The sequence below is a fragment of the Heptranchias perlo genome, chromosome 44 (assembly GCF_035084215.1).
Source record: "Heptranchias perlo isolate sHepPer1 chromosome 44, sHepPer1.hap1, whole genome shotgun sequence".
In the NCBI taxonomy this organism is placed as follows: domain Eukaryota; kingdom Metazoa; phylum Chordata; class Chondrichthyes; order Hexanchiformes; family Hexanchidae; genus Heptranchias; species Heptranchias perlo.
Window position 1 is genome coordinate 4163246 of NC_090368.1, and position 20517 is coordinate 4183762.

Genomic DNA, 20517 nt, shown 5'->3' on the forward strand with positions numbered 1-20517 from the left:
TAAAGTTAGATCATTCCACTTTGGGCTGGTCTGTATTTTATATACATTTCCCTTTGTATGATCATGTTAATATGCCTGTCTGCCTCTTATTTTCCAGTTTTAAAGAAGCGTCCATACCTGAAATGTTAACATGTCTTTCTCTCCACAGATGTTGACTAGCCTGCTGTGCGTGTCCAGCATTTTCTGTAAATGTTTCAGATTCCCAGCATCTGCTTTTTGCTTGAACGTCTCCCTTGAATCTCAGTAATCAGAATTCGACATTACTCAAGGAGCAGTCTGATCAGAACTGTAAGGAATCTTACTACACCAGGTTATTGACTATAACCTGGTGTTGTAAGATTCCTTACATTTGTCCACCCCAGTCCATCACCGGCATCTCCACATCATGATCAGAACTGGGTACTGATGAAGAATCCCACCTTGGTGGTGGAAATCTGGAACTCTCTCCCCCCAAAAAGCTGTTGAGGCTGGGGTTCAATTGAAAATTTCAAAACTGAGATTGATCGATTTTTGTTCGGCAGCGGTATTAAGGGTTAGGGAACCAAGGCAAGGTAAATGGAGTTAATATACGGATCAGCAATGATCGAGTTACATTGAGTCTACAGCACAGAAACAGGCCATTCGGCCCAACTGGTCTGTGCTGGTGTTTATGCTCCACATGAGCCTCCTCCCTCCCTAGTTCTTCTCACCCTATCAGCATATCCTTCTATTCCTTTCTCCCTCATGTGTTTATCCAGCTTTCTCTTAATTGCATCTGAGCTATTTGCCTGAATTACTCCATGTGGGAGCGAGTTCCACATTCTCACCACTCTCTGGGTAAAGAAGTTGCTCCTGAATTCCCTATTGGATTTATTAGTAACTATCTTATATCGATGACCTCTAGTTTTGGACTCCCCACAAGTGGAAACATCTTCTCTTCGTCTATCCTATTGTCTTAAAGATCTAATTGAATAGCGGAACAGGCTCGAGGGGCTGTTCCTATGTTCAGATGCTGATTAATTTACTGTGTGATGTAATTCCTAGAATTTATTGCTTTTATTTCAGATTTCCAGCATTTAAAAATGTTCAATCATCTAATTAAGGCTTTAAAAAAAATATATATATAATTTTATTTAAGGAAATAATGCTGAGCTCATATGGGAGTTGAGGGGGTTGAAAAGCTGAAACAAGCCTGTATCAAACATGGCCGCCCACTGACGTCAGCCGATGACGTCAGCGCAATGCCTCTATTACTTACTACGGGAGGAGGCGGGGGGGAAACCAAGTACCCACAACGCATGCGCGGTACCCGATGTTGCAAATCCCAGGATTCCTTGCTTCACTTACGTAGCCGTCACCTCGACATGCGCAGTGCGCGCCTCTCGCCCATCGGCTTTCTTCCCTCAGCAAGATGGCGGCCGCGAGAGGCTGTTGCGTGGAGAGCGCCCTCCACAGGGAGCTGATCTGCTCCGTCTGCCTCGAACTCTTTCAGGAGCCCGTCATTCTGAAGTGCGGCCACAATTTCTGTCAGGGCTGCATCCTGCACGTGTGGGAGAGCCGGGAACGGCAGCGGAGAGTGGCGGGAGGGAGAGGGGGAGGGGCGAACAGTAGGGGGCGGGGCGCCTCAGGGGGCACAGCAGGGGCTGGGAGCGGCTACTCCTGTCCCGAGTGCAGGCAGGTAGGTGTCACACTTACTTCCTGTCACACCGTCCCGTCACACTTACTTCCCGTCACACCGTCCCGTCACACTTACTTCCCGTCACACCGTCCCGTCACACTTACTTCCCGTCACACCGTCCCGTCACACCACCCCGTCACACTTACTTCCTGTCACACCACCCCGTCACACTTACTTCCCGTCACACCGTCCCGTCACACTTACTTCCCGTCACACCGTCCCGTCACACCATCCCGTCACACTTACTTCCTGTCACACCACCCCGTCACACTTACTTCCCGTCACACCATCCCGTCACACTTACTTCCTGTCACACCACCCCGTCACACTTACTTCCCGTCACACCGTCCCATCACACTTACTTCCCGTCACACCGTCCCGTCACACTTACTTCCCGTCACACCATCCCGTCACACTTACTTCCCGTCACACCACCCCGTCACACTTACTTCCCGTCACACCGTCCCGTCACACTTACTTCCCATACCATCCCATCACGCTTACTTCCCGTCACACCACCCCGTCACACTTACTTCCTGTCACACTATCCCATCACACTTATTTCCTGTCACACCGTCCCGTCACACTTACTTCCCGTCACACCGTCCCGTCACACTTACTTCCCGTCACACTATCCCGTCACACTTACTTCCCGTCACACTTACTTCCTGTCACACTATCCCGGCACACTTATTTCCTGTCACACTATCCCATCACACTTATTTCCTGTCACACTATCCCATCACACTTATTTCCTGTCACACTATCCCATCACACTTATTTGCTGTCACACTATCCCGTCACACTTCCTGTCAGCTATCATCTCGTCACACTTGCTTTCTGTCAACTATCATCGCATCACACTTACTTCCTGTCAGCTATCATCTCGTCACACTTATTTCCTGTCACACTATCGCATCACACTTACTTCCTGTCAGCTATCATCTCGTCACACTTATTTCCTGTCACACTATCCCATCACACTTATTTCCTGTCACACTATCCCATCACACTTATTTCCTGTCACACTATCCCATCACACTTATTTCCTGTCAGCTATCATCGCATCACACTTGCTTTCTGTCAACTATCATCCAGTCACATTTGCTTCCTGTCACACTTTCATCCTGTCACACTTCCTGTCTGTCATATGTTCATCCTGTCATTCCTTCATCCTGACACACTTGCTTCCAGTCACACTATTACCCTGTCACGCTTACTTGCATCACTCTCCTCCCGTCACCCTGTCACTGTCTGCTCACTTCCCGTTACCCTTTAGCCATTGCACTTCAGATGTCACACAGTGAGTGATGCCAAGGGAGATCTGCGCAAACAGGACTGAGTTGGCTGGCCTTCGAGTGCCAGATTGCCAGAGCTCGGGGAACTGCATATGGCCCATGGCACACAGCTTGGCTACCGGTTCCCTAGGGTCCAGGGCCCCCAGTTTGAAAAGATAGTGTTGGAGTGACAGGCGAATTGAGGGAATCGAGAGCAATATAGAGTAAAAGGGTTGCACAGCAGGGAGTTACCACCATTGTGCTTTACTGAAATCCCAGCAACAACACTGTGCAGTGTCCACGTAACTTCACGTCATGACATCCCCCCACAATGACCCAGTTGTCTCTCAGATTGCAGAAACATAGCTTTGATTGAAATATAGACTGGTCTTATCGAGGCTTGAGTAAGTGCGAACAATCTTTATTGCTAATTGTTTCATCTTTGCGTGCAGACTTTCCCGAATAAAAACTTCACCAAGAACTTCCTGGCTGCAAACTTAGTTGAGAAACTGCAGGAAATTAAGTCTGCCTCCAACTCCCACGGTCGCTCAGTTCCGAAGAGGTGTGAGAAACACCAGAAACCCATGACAGTGTATTGCAGGACCGATCACAAGATCCTCTGCAACTTATGTAGGTTATCGAGAGCGCACAGGTAAAGGCAACTGATTAGTCGTGGCACACCGCCCTGAGATTTTGCTTAAAATTCCTTCCCTGAACCCCTCTGCCTCTCTCGCCTCCTTTAAGACGCTCCTTAAAACCTACCTCTTTGACCAAGCTTTTGGTCGTCTGTCCTAATATCTCCTTATGTGGCTCGGTGTCAAATTTTGTCTGATAATCGCTCCTGTGAAGTGCCTTGGGATGTTTTACTACGTTAAATGGAAGTTGTTGCAGTAAAAAGATCCAGAGTAAGGTAGTGGTCGTTGAGCCAGCATGTTTTGCCTCCCATATTCGTGCCCATCTTGTTTGAATCTCTCCAATGAGATTTCCACTCCTCTTTCGACCTCTCTGCAGCCTTTGACATGGTTGACCACACCATGCTTCTCCAACACCTCCACTCCAGGAATAACCTGCGGCCAATTCAGGAAATACTTGCGGAAAAATCCTCTCCAGCTTCCTAAAGTGGCTCAGTGGGTAGCACTCTCGCCTCTGAGTCGCAAGGTCATGGATTCAAGTCCCACTCCAGAGACTCGAGCACAAAATCCAGGCTGTCGCTCCCTGTGCAGTACTGAGGGAGCGCTGCACTGTCAGACAGTGCTGTCTTTCAGATGAGACGAGAAACCCAGGCCTCGTCTGCCCCCTCAGGTGGACGTAAAAGATCCCTTGGCGCTATTTGAAGAAGAGCAGCGAAATTCTCCCTCAATCAACGATGATCTGGGTCATTATCACATTGCTGTTTGTAGGAGCTTGCTGTGAGAAAATTGGCTGCTGAGTTCGTGAAAGGCATTATAGAAATGCAAGTCTTTCTTTCTTAATGCCCCTTGAACTGGCTTAGCAAGGTACTCAGTTGTACAAAACATAGTAGTGCATGCAGCCATTGTCAGCATCACGAACATCCCAAGAACAAACGCTTAAAACAAAAAATGCCAGGCTGGAATAGTGGGCATTGACCTATTGCTGAGGGAATGTTTGACGTATCTTTATTTGCTCTGGTTTTTAGGTCTTGTGATGTTCTACTAGCTCATGAATTAACTGAAGAATTCCCGGTAAGCAGAACTCTCTTAAAGAGCCATGGCTAATTTTAATGTTTGTTTTTTTTTTAAATAAGGCTGCTGGTCGCTCCCAGCAATTGTAAATGACACTACTTTGCCATGAGATCAGCTCTTCAGACGAGATGCTAAGACAAATTTCCAGTTGCCCGCTCCGGTGGTTCCGATGGACGTTGCAATCTCTCTCCTTTTGGAAGAAGAGCGGGTAGTTCTCCCAGTGTCCTGTCCAACATTCCTCCCTTGACTAAAAACAGATTAACGTTTCATTTGTCTCCTTGCTGTTTATATTGCGTTGCTGGTGCAAGAATGGTTGCTGTGTTTGCCTACATAACAACCGTTACTGCACTTCAAAAAAGTAATTCACTCTGCGAAACGCATTGAGATGTTTTGACAAAGTGATGACGTATTATATAAATGTACATGTCATTTATCTGCTCTCCGTCCCCAGTTCCCCAACCTGGCAAATATTGACATACTCCCAGGGACTCCCTGCAAATATTGACATGCTCCCAGGGACTCCCTGCAAATATTGACATACTCCCAGGGACTCCCTGCAAATATTGACATACTCCCAGGGACCCCCTGCAAATATTGACATACTCCCAGGGTCCCCCTGCAAATATTGACATATTCCCAGGGACCCCCTGCAAATATTGACATACTCCCAGGGACTCCCTGCAAATATTGACATACTCCCAGGGACCCCCTGCAAATATTGACATACTCCCAGGGTCCCCCTGCAAATATTGACATACTCCCAGGGACTCCCTGCAAATATTGACATACTCCCAGGGACTCCCTGCAAATATTGACATACTCCCAGGGACCCCCTGGAAATATTGACATACTCCCAGGGACTCCCTGCAAATATTGACATACTCCCAGGGACCCCCTGCAAATATTGACATACTCCCAGGGACCCCCTGCAAATATTGACATACTCCCAGGGACTCCCTGCAAATATTGGCGTACTCCCAGGGACCCCCTGCAAATATTGACATACTCCCAGGGACCCCCTGCAAATATTGACATACTCCCAGGGACCCCCTGCAAATAATGACACACTCCCGGGGACTTCCTGTAAATATAGACACACTCCTGGGGACCCCCTTCAAATAATGACACACTCCCGGAGAACCCCTGCAAGTACTGACACACTCCCGGAGACCCTCTGCAAATACTGACACTCCCGTTCTAACTTCCAAACGACAGTCTCACCTTTGACAGTGCCAAAAGAAAAAAACAAATTGCAGAAAGTGTTTTATTCATTTACAGCAGCAGACATAATGTAAGTTACTGAATGGGGGTGGTGGGGGGGGGGTTACGTTACATGTGAGGAAGGGGCTCCAGACCCCTTAGCACTTTCCGAGGCCTACTCAGAGACCATATTTCACTAATCTGTATGTTATATTAAATATCTTGTGTGTGCGTGCATTTCTTGCTCACAAACTTCACTTCCTGTTGTCACAATGTTTGGTCACACTTTTGGTATGAACATTTAGCATTGAAAATGACTATGTAATCAGTTGCAATGGCCACGCCCTATGTAAACAGGTCCCAATGTTGCCGGCTGTGGCCATTAGGTGGCGCTATATCTCCGCTGCATCATGAGCAACACCACAGGATATCTACTAGGGCTTAATAGCTTCTGACACATTTCTCTATAATTTCAACTCTATGCCTCATCAAACGCTGCGACAAATGCTTTGCCAGGACCAATACTTGTACATTGTCAGCCGTGGCTCAGTGGCTAACACTCTCGCCTCTGAGACGGAAGGTTCACAGTCCCACTCCTGAAACTTGAGCACAAAGTCTAAGCCTACACCCCCCAGTGCAGCGCTGCACTGTCGGAGGTGCCCGTCTTTTCAAATGAGACATTAAACCGAGGCCCCATCTGCCCCTCTCAGGTGGGACGTAAAAGATCCCCTATTTCAAAGAAGAGCAGGGGAGTTCTCCCCGGCCAATATTTATCCCGCAACCGCCACCGCTATAACAGATTATCTGGGTCATTATCATGCTGCTGTTTGTGGGAGCTTGCTGTGCGCAAATTGGCTGCCGTGTTTCCTACATCACAACAGTGACTACGCTTCAAAAGTACGTCATTGTCTGTAAAGCGCTTTGGGACGTCCTGATGGCGTGAAGGTCCCTGTGTAAGTGCAAGTTCCTTCTTTCCCTGAGCTTTTTTGTTCAATTGCAGCTTCTGACCTGCAACATTTGCTGTGGTTTCTGCAGAGAGGACAAAGAGGTGCATGTAGTTGTTGTATTATGTGTAGGTGTCAATTAAAGTTTGGTTCACGTCCCGTGGAACCAAAACACTGATGTCCCGGTGCCTAAGCACAGTGACTGAGTTAACCCTGATGACGGCAATCTGCAATGCTATAAGTGATTGGGATGACACCCCACAATTGAAGGTACTGGGAAGTGATCTACTGTTTTTTTTGATGCCTAGAATATAATCAAGCCTGGGGTGACATTTTCAGGATCTACAGGACATCACACTAGTAATGCGTAAAGGAAACCAGGGACAATTATAATGGGGAGGGAGCACCTGGTCTCCAGTCAGCCAGCATCTTGCCGTTGCAACAGGAATAGGATTGGGAATTTGGCGTGTGTGTGTGTGTAGGCAGGGTTGGGGTTGCAGGTACAAGCCTGTGTCCCTCCATCCTATTGGTGCTGTAGAGTACTGAGCCCCAGAGGTAGCAAATCTCTTTGCAGAACCTAAGTGTCAGATTGAAGAGAGCAGCAGACGACAGCCAGGTGTGAGGGAAAGAAAGATAGAAGAGGACTGTAGCGCGTGGAACGTAGCAACTGGAATAGGCCATTCAGCCCCTCGAGCCTGTTCCACCATTCAGTTAGATCATGGCTGATCTGTATGTTAACTCCATTTACCCGCCTTGGTTCCACATCCCTTAATACCCTCGCCTAACAAATGCCTATCAATCTCCGTTTTGAAATTTTCAGTTGACACGCCCAGCCTCAACAGGTTTTTGGGGGAGAGAGTTCCAGATTTCCACTCCCCTTTGTGTGAAGAAGTGCTTCCTGACATCACCCCTGAACGGCCTAGCTCTAATTTTAGGACTACTTCCCCTTGTGGACTCTGGCAGTCTGGTGGCCGTCTTATATTTGCGGTAAGGGAAGAGTCCTTGGTTCCTGCCCAAAATGTCTTAATAAGGACAGGAGCCTTTGTAATTTTCTTGGTTGCCTATTCTGCCCAAATAATGACCACTGCACCAAAGGCAAGAAGCCCTTATCTTTTTATTTTTTCCTCCCTTTATCTCCAGGCCCATATGTAGCAGATGTTGGAATGGTTGCAGGAAAGGAGAAACTTGCTCCAGTGTGTGAAGAAATGTGTCGAGGGGATGGTCTCAACTGTCAAGGTGGGTTGATATGTTGGGGGGCGAAGGGGGGGGCTTGCCTAGTAGATCCCTGCTTTGTGCATCTGTGGCTGCAAATCCAAGTCTACACAACCCTTGAATTTAGGGGCAGGATCACAACCTTCTAGTTGGATTGCTGTGGCTCTGGGCCATTGTCTTGGACACGAGTGTTCAAACCTCAGCCTGGCCTGACAGTCTCACTTGGCATCTTGGGCAGGGAAAAAAAGAAAGACTTGCACTTATACAGCGCCTTTCACGACCTCAGGACGTCCCAACATTTTTTACAGCCAATGAAGTACTTTTGAAGTGTAGTCACTGTTGTAATGTAGGAAACGCGACAGCCAATGTATGCACAGCAAGATCCCACAAACAGCAAGGAGATAAATGACCAGATAATCTGTTTTAGTGATGTTGGCCCAGGACACCGAGGAGAATTCCCTTACTCTTCTTCGTAATTTACGTCCACCTGAGAGGGCAAACGGGGCCTCGGCTTAACGTCTCATCTGAAAGGGAGAAGGGTTGCTAGTCTTAACCAGAACAAATTGTTATTTTTGTTAGGAAGTGTATTAAGGGTTACAGAACCATGGCAGATAGATGGCGTTAAGATACAAATCAGCCATGATCTAATTGAATGGCGGAACAGGCTCGAGGGGCTGAGTGGCCTGCCCCTGTTTCTGTGTTCCTAAATTGGGAAGGGGAGAAACTGCAACTGGTGGGATGGGAAGCAAGTGTGTCAAGTGGTTCGATCAAGGAGTGTTACTGGCATTCTGTGGAGATGTCTGGAGGCTGGACTGGTGGAGGATTGTGTGGTGGGACTGGATTAACGGAGAGAAAATGAGGACAGAAATGCAACAAAAAAAACGCACCCCGCGTTGTTTTAATGGAGGAATTGAGCCCAGGTTGAAGTGGATGTAGAGGCATGAGAAGTTAGTGGCGAGAGTACATTACATAGAGAGAATAGTAGATATTGTAGGCAAATTCAAATAGGAGCTGGATAGATATTTGGCAGAGAAAGGAATAGAGGGGCACAAGAGAGTAGGGTATGGGATTTCTCCCAACTATGGAACCAAAATGGTCTAGTCCTGTTCTGTACATCCTAATAAATTGATAACCAGGAGCGATTCCCAGACCTTGAGGACATTCAGCCAAGTTGTCATAAGCTGTGAAACCCATCCTAAAGGTCAACTGGGCTCCTCAAGAGTAAAGACTGAAAATTATTTTTTGGCCTCCTTCCGTACGGTAACCTTTCTATGGTTCTATGATTTGCCTGCATCCATTATTGCCTGTATGGATGCCTGTATCCATTATTCTTAATAACAAATTTGTGTTGATAGAGGCAGTTTCATTGTATGTCTGTCGAGTACCCATCGTGTGAGTCCGGTTCTCATCCCTAATCCGTCCTTGCGCTACACATTTGAAGCCCTGTTGTTGTCTGTGCAGCCCCTCTCTGACCCAACAGCTCTCGGGCCCCCTCAGTGCTGACTCCTAGCTGAGCCTAATCCTACCTTCTCTCAACTTCCTCCCGTACATTTCCAGCAGGGAATTACTGGCTGGCTGATCAGGAGCATGAACCCTTTTTGTCTCTCCCTCCCATCTCCAATCGTGTAAACGTGGCATTGGAGTCACAGTGCCCGAGGCTCCTCTCATGAGCCAGAAAGTGACTCAACCTACATTCCAAGAATCATAGAATCATACAGCACAGAAGGAGGCCATTCGGCCCATCGTGCGTGATCCGGCTCTTTGAAAGAGCTATCCAATTAGTCCCTCTCCCCCCTGCTCTTTCCTCATAGCCCTGCAAATTTTTCCCCTTCAAGTATTTATCCAATTCCCTTTTGAAAGTTACTATTGAATCTGCTTCCACCGCCCTTTCAGGCAGCGCATTCCAGATCTTAACAACTTTCTGCTTAAAAAAATTCTCCTCATCTCCCCCTCTGGTTCTTATACCAATTATCTTCAATCTGTGTCCTCTGATTACCGACCCTCCTGCCAGTGGAAACAGTTTCTCCTTATTTACTCTATCAAAACCCTTCATGATTTTGAACACCTCTATTAAATCTCCCCTTAACCTTCTCTGCTGTGAGGCGAACAATCCCAGCTTCTCCAGTCTCTCCACATAGCAGAAGTCCCTCATCCCCGGTACCATTCCAGTAAAGGTCCCGAGTTTGATCACTATGTCTCTGCCAAGTGAGTTGATCTCAGCCAAGGGTGGCCTCAGTACCTGGATTAGAGAGGGCTTCCCACTCCCGATCGCTATCCAATGGCTCCCACTGGACAGCACAGGTGCGGACAGCGGGTGAAGAAAATTTAGGCATGGTTGTGTTTGCCCCTCTCTCCCCACGATCAAATGGCCAACGCTTACTGCGTGGACTCACATGAAGGATGGTGTTGGAGGGTGCCCTTTGCCCTTGGAGCCGAGAATCCCAACAGGACTCAGCGGCTTTGGGAGAGGGGGTGAGAAAGCAGGGGATGCAAAATACCCCAATCCTTTTTTTGGGGGGAGCGAGGGGAGGGGGGGGTCCTTCAGGTTAGAGATTAACTTTGTGTTGTTTTCTTTTAAAATTTCCCCCCCTCCCGCCCCATCTATTTCCGTGAAAACGAACAACAGAAGAGAAAAAAAGAGCTGAAGGCAAGAATTCGGAAAGAATTTGCAAAACTTATAGAGTTTCTAATTGAAGAAAGGGAGATTTTTTTAGTGCAATTGGATGTGGAGGAGCAGGCGGCAATGGAGGAAGTGGAGGCGGGACGGATGGACCTGGGAGCTACCATTGTGGAGCTGGAGCAGTCCATCGCCGACATTCAGAGCAAGTTGAACCGTTCCGTCCCACTGGAGGTAAAGAACTCTCATTTGGTTTTGTGGGGGTCGGGGGTGGGGGGCGGGAGAAGGGAAACTGGGCGGTGAAGTGGGTTAGATGCTGGGTCTTGGGTTCAAATCCAGATGGACTGACGGGATGAACGGCCCCTCTCTCTCTCTCTCTCTCTGCTCGCTGGCTCCTGATGAGAACGGAGCTGCCCCTTAAGTTGGCACTAAATGGGCAGCCGCATCCAGGGAAGGACGGTGGGGGTAGGAAATGGATGACTGCGGTACCGCAGGGGCCACTTTTCTGAGGTTGCGACTGAGGCATATCATTGGGTGGTGACGCTTTAACCTGCATCCAACCCGTGCTGTACCTGCCCTGGTAGTGTTTGATGGGACAGTGTAGAGGGAGCTTTACTCTGTATCTAACCCGTGCTGTACCTGCCCTGGGAGTGTTTGATGGGACAGTGTAGAGGGAGCTTTACTCTGTATCTAACCCGTGCTGTACCTGCCCTGGGAGTGTTTGATGGGACAGTGTAGAGGGAGCTTTACTCTGTATCTAACCCGTGCTGTACCTGCCCTGGGAGTGTTTGATGGGACAGTGTAGAGAGAGCTTTACTCTGTATCTAACCCGTGCTGTACCTGCCCTGGGAGTGTTTGACGGGACAGTGTAGAGGGAGCTTTACTCTGTATCTAACCCGTGCTGTACCTGCCCTGGGAGTGTTTGATGGGACAGTGTAGAGGGAGCTTTACTCTGTATCTAACCCATGGGAGGGATATTGTAGCAGAACGAGGTATAACATACGGGGTTATTCCATGATAAGTGACCCATGTGGGTGCTACATCCCAGGATTGTAAGTCCTTGGGAGGGAGGACGGTTGGGACCCTCCACTTTTCTTCCACCCACTTCTGGGCGGACAGGGGCAACAAATCAGATGGGATGGGTCTCCTCTGAGTCACTACTCTCCGTCCCCTATTCAGGGGGAGATTCCCCAGCGGAGGCCAGGGTTCCTTCGAAAATGATACGAGCGTCCCTGAGGCTGCAAAATTGGCCCGGGCGGCCAGGCCGTGTGGAGAGTGGAAGTCCTGTCAAGCCCTAAATGTGTCCCACTTCTGCAAGATCGAGGCCGAAGCCCTCCACCACTGGGGATTTTCCTCGCCTCGTTTCTAGGTCTGTTGTAGACTAACTGATATCGATTAATTCCCATGATTACTCAACAACTCCATCATTATTGTATCGTGCGACTATCAGGATGGTAGAAGGCGAACTAGATGGACCTTGGCTTTCCTTCATCTCGCAATTCCTATCACAGTATCATAGCAGGTACAGAACAGGAGGTGGCCATTTGGCCCATTGTACCTGTGCCGGCTCTTTGAAAGAGTTTTCCCACTCCCATGCTCTTTCCCCATCGCCCTGCAAATATGTTTGAACATTTTTAACCAGCTCGAGTCACAGGAACAGGAGGAAGCCATTCAGCCCCTCGAGCCTGTTCTGCCATTCAGTGAGATCACAGCTGATCTGTATCCTAACTCCATCCACCCTCCTTGGCTCCATATCCCTTAATACCCTTGGCTAGCAAAAATCTATCAATCTCAGATTTAAAATTATTAATTGAGAGAGTTGCTCACTTCTACCACCCTTTGAGTGAAGGGTTTCCTAACTACTTTCCTGAATGGCCTGGCTCTGATTTTAAAGTTAGGTCCCCTTGACCAGGACTCCCCCACCAGCAGAAAAAGTTTCTCTCTACCCTATCAATTCCTTTCAAAATCCTAAAAAACATCAATCAGCTCGCCCCTTAACCTTCTGTATTCTAGGGAACACAAGCCTAGTTTATGGAATCTCTCCTCTTAATCTAACCCTTGGAGCCCCGGTAACATTCTGGTGAATCTGCGCTGCACGCCTTCCAAGGCCAATATGCCCTTTCTAAAGGTGCGGTGCCCAGAAGGGTACACAGTACTCCAGATGTGGTCTAACCAAGGCTTTGTATAGCTGTAGTCATCTCTCGGATCGGCATTGAGCGAGGCCCTTTGATTTAGGATATGACTATTGTAACTTGTCTCATAGTATTAAGGTTTGTAAGTGATTGTGGTTGCTCTGTTGAATATGACCTTCTCCCCCACCTCTGTTTCGCAGGAGATGCTGGATTCAATTTCCCGGTAAGCTTGTGTTCCTGGTTTCTTCTTTTTTTTTAATATAAATTCTGTCCAACCTTGGCTCCGGCCGACCTAGATTTTGGTCTCCCCCACAAGTAGGCAAACGTAGCAGCCAATTTGCGCACAGCAAGCTCCCACAATGGTCAGTTAATCTGTCTTTGGTGGCGTTGGTTTTGAGGGACAAATATTGGCCAGGACACCAGGAAAGCTCCCTTGCTCTTCTTCGAATAGTGCCATCCGATGTCCATCCGGGAGGGCAGGCGGGGCCTCGGTTTAACGTCTCTTTTCGAAAGACGGCACCTCCATTATTATGTTGCACTACCTTGATAAAGGAGTGTCAGTGAAGATTGTGAGCTCAAATCCTGGAACGGGGCTTGAACCCGTGACTTTCTGTCTCTGTGGCGAGATTGCCACTCATGTGTGCAGGATTCTCTTATCTCTAGTCCCATTACTTTGGCCTTTTTATTATTATAAAATTCTCATCCTTGTTTTCAAATCCTTCCATGGCCTCGCCCTTCCCTCTCTCTCTGTAACCCCCTCCGGCCCTACAACACCTGAGATCTCTGCGTTCCTCCAATTGTAGCCTCTTGTGCGTCCCTGATTTTAATCGTCCCACCATTGGCGGCCATGCCTTCAGCCGCCTCGGCCCTAAGCTCTGGAATTCCCTCCCTAAACCTCTCCGCCTCTCTCTCCTCCTTCAAGACGCTCCTTAAAACCTACCTCTTAGACCAAGCTTTTGGTCACCTGTTCCAATATCTCCTTATGTGGCTCGGTGTGAAATTTTGTCTGATAATCGCTCCTGTGAAGCGCCTTGGGACGTTTTACTACGTTAAAGGCGCTGTATAAATGGAAGTTGTTGTTGTTGCTGCAGCACAGCTCTGTAGAGCATGCATTTATATTTAAAATCTTTAAGCTCTTACCTCCCACCCCTTTGCAGGCCAATTCCACGTCTTGAGAAATCCACCATGGCAAAGCTGAACCCACGATGGGAGCTCTTTACCGGACCCCTTCAGTTCATTGCCTGGAAAAGGATGCTAGATATCGTCAATCCAGGTACCAAGAACACCACGTCCCTTAGCTCAAGGGGGAATGGCTGGGTAGATAGATGCCCCTCGGTCGCCTGCTGTTCGAATTAGAAGCCTCAGCCGGGCATTCAGGAGCAATGTGCACTGTATTCGCTGCTCACAACGCGGTCCCCTCTACATGGGGAGAGCAGACGCAGATTCCGTTCAGTCGGGAGCCTGAGCCACCGATCGCTTGCCCCTTTAATTCTCCGTCCCACTCTGACCTCTCGGTCCTCGGCCTCCTACGCTGTTCCAGTGAAGCTCAACGCAAGGGGGATTGAAGTTATAGGGTGAAACTCGGGACGCTGGTGAGCAGGCGGCTGGCAATCTCTGGTCTGGAAATGACAAAGGTGTGATTAAGGTCCTCAGTGGCATGGTCGGTTGAGATAGGGAGGGAGGCAGGTGATATTTCAGTGGTAAATGTAAGTATCTACACGCGCACAAGTCCTTATACTGCCTTGAAAGGAAAGGAAAGAGTGAGACCTCCTGCCCATCCACTGTCTATCTAAAAGAAACTGGAAAAATATTCCTTGCCGTTTATGTCTGCGTATGAGAGGGTGTGGATGTGTGTTTGTATGTTTTTTTTTCATTCATGGGATGTGGGCGTTGCTGACAAGGCCAGCATTTATTGCCCATCCCTAATTGCCCTTGAGAAGGAATGTTTCTGTGTTTGTATGTTTGTGTTTTCTGTATTGTGTTGTATGTTTGTGTGTGTGTTTGCCTGTTTGTGTTGTGTGTTTTGTGTTTGTCTGGTTGTGTGTGTTTGTCTGGTTGTGTTTTGTGTGTCTGTGTTTGTATGGGTGTGTTTTGTGTATTGTGTTTGTCTGGTTGTGTTTGTTTGTGTTTTGTGTGTTTCTGTTGTGTGTGTATTGTGTGTGGGGTGTGCGTCTATAATTTTGTCCCCTGCAGTTTCACAGTTGAACAATTGGTGGAGCTGTTGCCTCTCGGTCAGAGCTAGTGGTTTAACTGAGTACAGGGGAGAGCGCCATGAATGGAGGCAGATGTGAGGGGTCTGTCAGAGGGAGAAGTGGAACCACTGGTCTGTTCAGTAGTTAATTTTGTGCGCTCCCTCGAAGGCTGAATGGGTAAACGAAGGTATGATCCCTGATCCCTAGTCTGTACTGAGTTACTGAATCCGGGCTCTGCCGTGATGCACAACATGACTGAATAGCTTGCCTCCTTCTCACTGTCTCAGGCCGGCCCAAGAGGAATTGGATGAGATACCAGTACCCGTAGTGCTGTACTGCGGCAAGAGGTAGCTGGTAGCTCCTTTAAGAGACGAGGGAAGAGAACAATTACTGGGGACTTTACATAGAATTATTTGGAATTTACACAGAAACAGGCTATTCGGCCCAACTGGTCTATGCCGGTGTTTATGTTCCACACGAGCCTCCTCTCACCCTATCAGCATATCCTTCTATTCCTTTCTCCCTCATGTACTTATCTAGCTTCCCCTTAAATCCATCTACGCTATTAGCCTCAGCTACTCCATGTGGGAGCGAGTTCCACATTCTCACCACTCTCTGGGTAAAGAAGTTTCTCCTGAATTTCCTGTTGAATTTATAAGTGACTATCTTATACTAAACAGTGTTCTCCTGAGAGGAGAGAAGGTTATGGGGAGATTTAATAGCGGTGTCCAAAATCATGAAGGGGTTTTGATAGAATAAATAAGGAGAAACTGTTTCCACTGGCAGGAGGGTCGGTAACCAGAGGAGACAGATTTAAGATAATTGGCAAAAGAACCAGAAGTGGCGTGAGGAAATGTTTTTTTACGCAGCGAGTTGTTAGGATCTGGAATGCGCTGCCTGAAAGGGTGCAGATTCAATAGTAACTTTCAAAAGGGAATTGGATAAATACTTGAAGAGGAAAAATTTTCAGGGCTATGGGGGAAAGAGCAGGGGAGTGGGACAAATTGGATAGCTCTATCAAAGAGCCGGCATGGGCACAATGGGCCGAATGGCCTCTTTCTGTTGTGTATCACTCTATAATGGATGGGATGGGGGGAGGGAATGCTATCATGGTGCCTCTTCCCTAATTCTGTTCATTGATATTCCCAGGGCTGGTGAACCTATATTTCAATCCCGTCACCGCCCACCCCAACCTCAAATTCAACGGCGATTGCACTGCGGTGGAGTCCTCGAGCTCGCGCGCCGCCGCCACCCCCGACAGCCCCGAGAGGTTCAACCGTTTCCAGGCCGTGCTGGCCAGCGCCCACTTCACGTCCGGCCGGTGCTACTGGGAGGTGTACGTGGGGGACTGTGTGGCCTGGTACCTCGGCGTGACCTGCGTCCACAGCACCCGCAAGGGCTACGTCAAGCTGGCGCCCACCAACGGCTACTGGAGCATCTGCCGGCTGCTGGACTACTGGGCCAACAATGAGCGGCGGAGACCCCTCGCCGTGGACTCTGACCCGTCCAAAGTGGGCGTCTACCTGGACTTCGACGGGGGGCAGGTCTCCTTTTACGACGCCAGCTGCATGACCCTCCTGTGCACTTTCAAGACCACCTTCCGGTGCCCGGTGGTCCCGTTCTTCAGCCCCAGCAGAGAGGTGGGCGGAGTCCTCAAGCTTTGCCACTTCTAACGGAAGCGATGGCGCTCTCTCTCTCTCTCTCCACGAAAACCCCAAGGAGCCGCCGTGTAGTCATTAAGTAAACGTAATGAGGTATTCTATCTGTGACAGCTTTCGCTCTTTCTAATTAGTAAGGACTTCTACACCCGCTTGACCATTCTGTGATGTCTCCTCGGAATCGATAACTCCTCTTACTTTTAAAGAAAATAATTTCCATAGCGCCTTTCACGACCTCAGGACGTCCCAAAGCGCCTTACAGCCATTGGAGTACTTTTTTTGAAGTGTAATCATTGTTGTAATGTAGGGAAACGCGGCAGCCAATCTGCGCACAAACTGCAATGTGATAATGACCAGATCATCTGTCTTAGTGACGTTGGTTGACGGATAAATTTTGGGCCAGGACGCCGGAGAGAACTCCCCTGCTCTTCTTCGAAACAATGCTGCGGGATCTTTTTGCATCCGCCCGAGAGGGGCAGACGGGGCCTCGGCTTAACGTCTTATCTGAAGGACGGCACCTCCGACAGTGCAGCACTCCCTCAGTATTGCACCGGAGTGAGCCTGGATTATGTGCTTTGGAGTGGGACTTGAACCCACAACATTTGTAATTTAGAGGTGGGAGTGCTACCCACTGAGCCACAGCTGACCCGTTTTATTTTACTAGGTAGGTAGGCGCAGCCGTTTCTGTTTCTGAACAAAACTGTATCCTTCAGTACCCCTCAGGTTTAATTGGTGTGTTACGCAACTGGAAATTTCACACTTACTCCAATTCGCTTCAATGTTGTGTGATACACCTATTGTGCAATTCGTCATGCACCCACCACTGCTGCCTCCCCTAGTGACAGACCTGAACCCACCAATACTTCACCTGAGTGTTACACAGACCTTAATGTTGTCTGCAAAAGCAACCCAAGTCTGGAAGGACATCTAGAATTGTACTGCTGGGTGTTTGTGACAGTTTAGGTGAGTGACTCGCCTTGGCGAAGGCTCAGTGGGTAGCACTCTCGCCTCTGAGTCAGAAGGTTGTGGGTTCAACTCCCACTCCAGAGACTTGAGCACAAAATCTAGGCTGACACTCCAGTGCAATACTGAGGGAGTGCTGCACTGTCGGAGGTGCTGTCTTTCGGATGAGACGTTAAATTGAGGCTCCGTCTTCCCTCTTGGGTGGATGTAAAAGATCAAATGGCATTATTCGAAGAAGAGCAGGGGAGTTCTCCCCAGTGTCCTGACCAATATTTATCCCTCAACCAACATTACTCAAACAGATGATCTGGTCATTATCCTGTTGCTGTTTGTGGGAGCTTGCTGTGCGCAAATTGGCTGTCGCGTTTCCTACATTGCAACAGTGCCTACACTTCAAAAAAAAAAGTACTTCATTGGCTGTAAAGCGCTTTGGGATGGCCTGAGGTTGTGAAAGACGCTATATCAACGCAAGTCTTTCTTTCTATGGGGCACTCGACATGTGTGGGAGCCCTCACCGGACATAGCTCAGCCATTGACTCGGTGGGTGACTCAGTGCAGTAGTGACACTCTGAATCTTCAGATGTCTGTATCAGACGTCTTAGTCAAAAAATGCACCGCTTCCCCCACTCTCAAAGCAACATGGTTTCCTCCTTTTCATGGTGGGAAATTTTCAGAGACAATAATCCAGGACAAAATCAATTGGCACTTGGAAAAGTCTGGGCTAATTGATGAAAGTCAGCATGGATTTGTTAAAGGAAAATCGTGTTTGCCTAACTTGATTGAGTTCTTTGATGAAGCAACGGAGAGGGTTGATGAGGGTAGCGCGGTTGATGTTGTGTATGTGGACTTTCAAAAAGCATTTGATAAAGTACCACGTAATAGACTTGTTTGCAAAACTAAAGCCCATGGGATTACAGGGACAGTGGCAGTGTGGATACAAAATTGGCTAAGGGACAGAAAACAGAGAGTAGTGGAGAATGGTTGTTTTTCAGACTGGAGGGAAGTATACAGTGGTGTTCCCCAGGGGTCAGTATTAGGACCACTGCTCTTTTTGATTATTTATTAATGACCCGGACTTGGCTATAGAGGGTATAATTTCAAAGTTTGCAGATGACACGAAACTCAGAAATGTAGTAAACAATGTGGAGGATAGTAACAGACTTCAGGAGGACATAGACAGACTGGCGAAATGGGCAGACACATGGCAGATGGAATTTAATGCAGAGAAGTGTGAAGTGATGCATTTTGGTGGGAAGAGTGAGGAGAGGCAATATAAACTAAATGGTACAATTTTTAAAGGGGGTGCAGGAACAGAGAGAACTGGGGTCCACATATACAAATCTTTGAAGGTGGCAGGACATGTTGAGAAGGCTGTTTAAAAAGCATATGGGATCCTGGGCTTTATTAATAGAGGCAGAGGCAAAAGCAAGGGAGTTATGCTAAACCTTTATAAATCACTGGTTAGGCCTCAGCTGGAGTATTCTGTTCAATCTGGGCACCGCACTTTAGGAAGAACACCAAGACCTTAGAGAGGGTGCAGAAGAGATTTATTAGAATGGTACCGGGGATGAGGGACTTCAGTTACGTGGAGAGACTGGAGAAGCTGGGATTGTTCTCCTTAGAGCAGAGAAGGTTAAGGGGAGATTTGTTGGAGGTGTTCAGAATCATAAAGGGTTTTGGCAGAGTAAATAAGGAGAAACTGTTTCCAGCGGCAGGAGGGTCAGTAACCAGAGGACACAGATTTAAGGTGATTGGCAAAAGAGCCAGAGGCGACATGAGGAAACATTTTTTTATCCAGCGAGTTGTAATGATTTGGAATTCACTGCCTGAAAGGGCGGTGGAAGCAGACTCAATAGTAACTTTCAAAAGGGAATTGGATAAACACTTGAAGGGAAAAAAAATTACAGGCCCGTGAGGAAAGAGCAAGGGAATGAATGGGACTAATTGGATAGCTCTTTCAAAAAGCTGGCACAGGCACGATGGGCCGAAAGGCCTTCTCCTCCTAATACTGTGATGCCCTGTAGAGGGTAAATGGGGAGGTGTGGGATAACCATTCATAGACAGTGGGTTGAATTGATCATTCACACCACACCAAACTGCAGCAGATTTCACTCTGACTAAGTGTTAGTGTCTGATAGCTGATCTGAATCCAGAGTTTCACTGGCACTTTTGCATGACTGAAGCACAAGGTAGCCAAACCTTTCATTCCTAGATCTGGGTGCTCCTCTCCATCCTCCTTAAAACCATAAAGAACCAGTTAATTTCTTTTCAGGTGATCTGGATGATTTCCTTAGAGATTGTACGCATTCCCATTTTTCTTTCTGTCTCCCGCCAAAACCGCTATTTCTTCTTAGGACTTTGTTTGGTGCAGTAAATCTGAGAGAGATTTGCACCGGAAGTTCCATAAAAGTGCAGATGAAAGACTTACAGTTTTTCCACAATATAAGATAGTCACTAATAAATCCAATAGGGAATTCAAGAGAAACTTCTTTACCCAGAGAGTGGTGAGAATGTGGAACTCACTACCACAAGGAGTGGTTGAGGCGAATAACATAGATGCATTTAAGGGGAAGCTCGATAAACACATGAGGGAGAAAGGAATAGAAAGAAATGCTGAGATGGAGGAGGCTGGTGTGGAGCATAAGCACCAGCACAGACCGGTTGGGCCGAATGGCCTGTTTCTGTGCTGTAGACTCTATGTGATTCTATGAGTGGGTTCTGGCCTGGAAAGGTGTGATACAGAATGGATAAGAAAGAAAGACTGGCACCTTTTATAACCTCAGGACGTCCCAAAGTGCTTTATAACCAATGTAACTCCAACTTTTGAAATGTAGTCACTGAGGTAATATCGGAAACACAGCAGTCAAATTGCACACAGCAAGGTCTCAGACACAGCAATGTGATAATCTGTTTTAGAACATAGGAACATAGGAACAGGAATAGGCCATTCAGCCCCTCGTGC

The 20517-nt window shown here is 47.9% G+C and overlaps 1 protein-coding gene across 1 annotated transcript; it reads left to right on the plus strand.

Moving 5' to 3' along the window:
• The first annotated feature begins 1390 nt into the window (after positions 1-1390).
• LOC137306688 (zinc-binding protein A33-like) lies at positions 1391-16822 on the plus strand. Its single transcript, XM_067976029.1, has 7 exons — positions 1391-1657; positions 3387-3586; positions 4592-4637; positions 10620-10844; positions 12943-12965; positions 13900-14015; positions 16084-16822. The coding sequence occupies exons 1-7, from the start codon at positions 1391-1393 to the stop codon at positions 16605-16607; spliced, it is 1401 nt and encodes a 466-aa protein (XP_067832130.1). The 3' UTR covers positions 16608-16822.
• Positions 16823-20517: the final 3695 nt, after the last annotated feature.

Excerpts from the sequence above, each read along its gene's own strand:
- LOC137306688 (XM_067976029.1), top strand. The coding sequence starts at position 1,391 with ATGGCGGCCGCGAGAGGCTGTTGCGTGGAGAGCGCCCTCCACAGGGAG. Across the intron at positions 3,587-4,591 it reads AGGTTATCGAGAGCGCACAG|GTCTTGTGATGTTCTACTAG; the intron begins GTAAAGGCAACT and ends TCTGGTTTTTAG. Across the intron at positions 10,845-12,942 it reads ACCGTTCCGTCCCACTGGAG|GAGATGCTGGATTCAATTTC; the intron begins GTAAAGAACTCT and ends TCTGTTTCGCAG.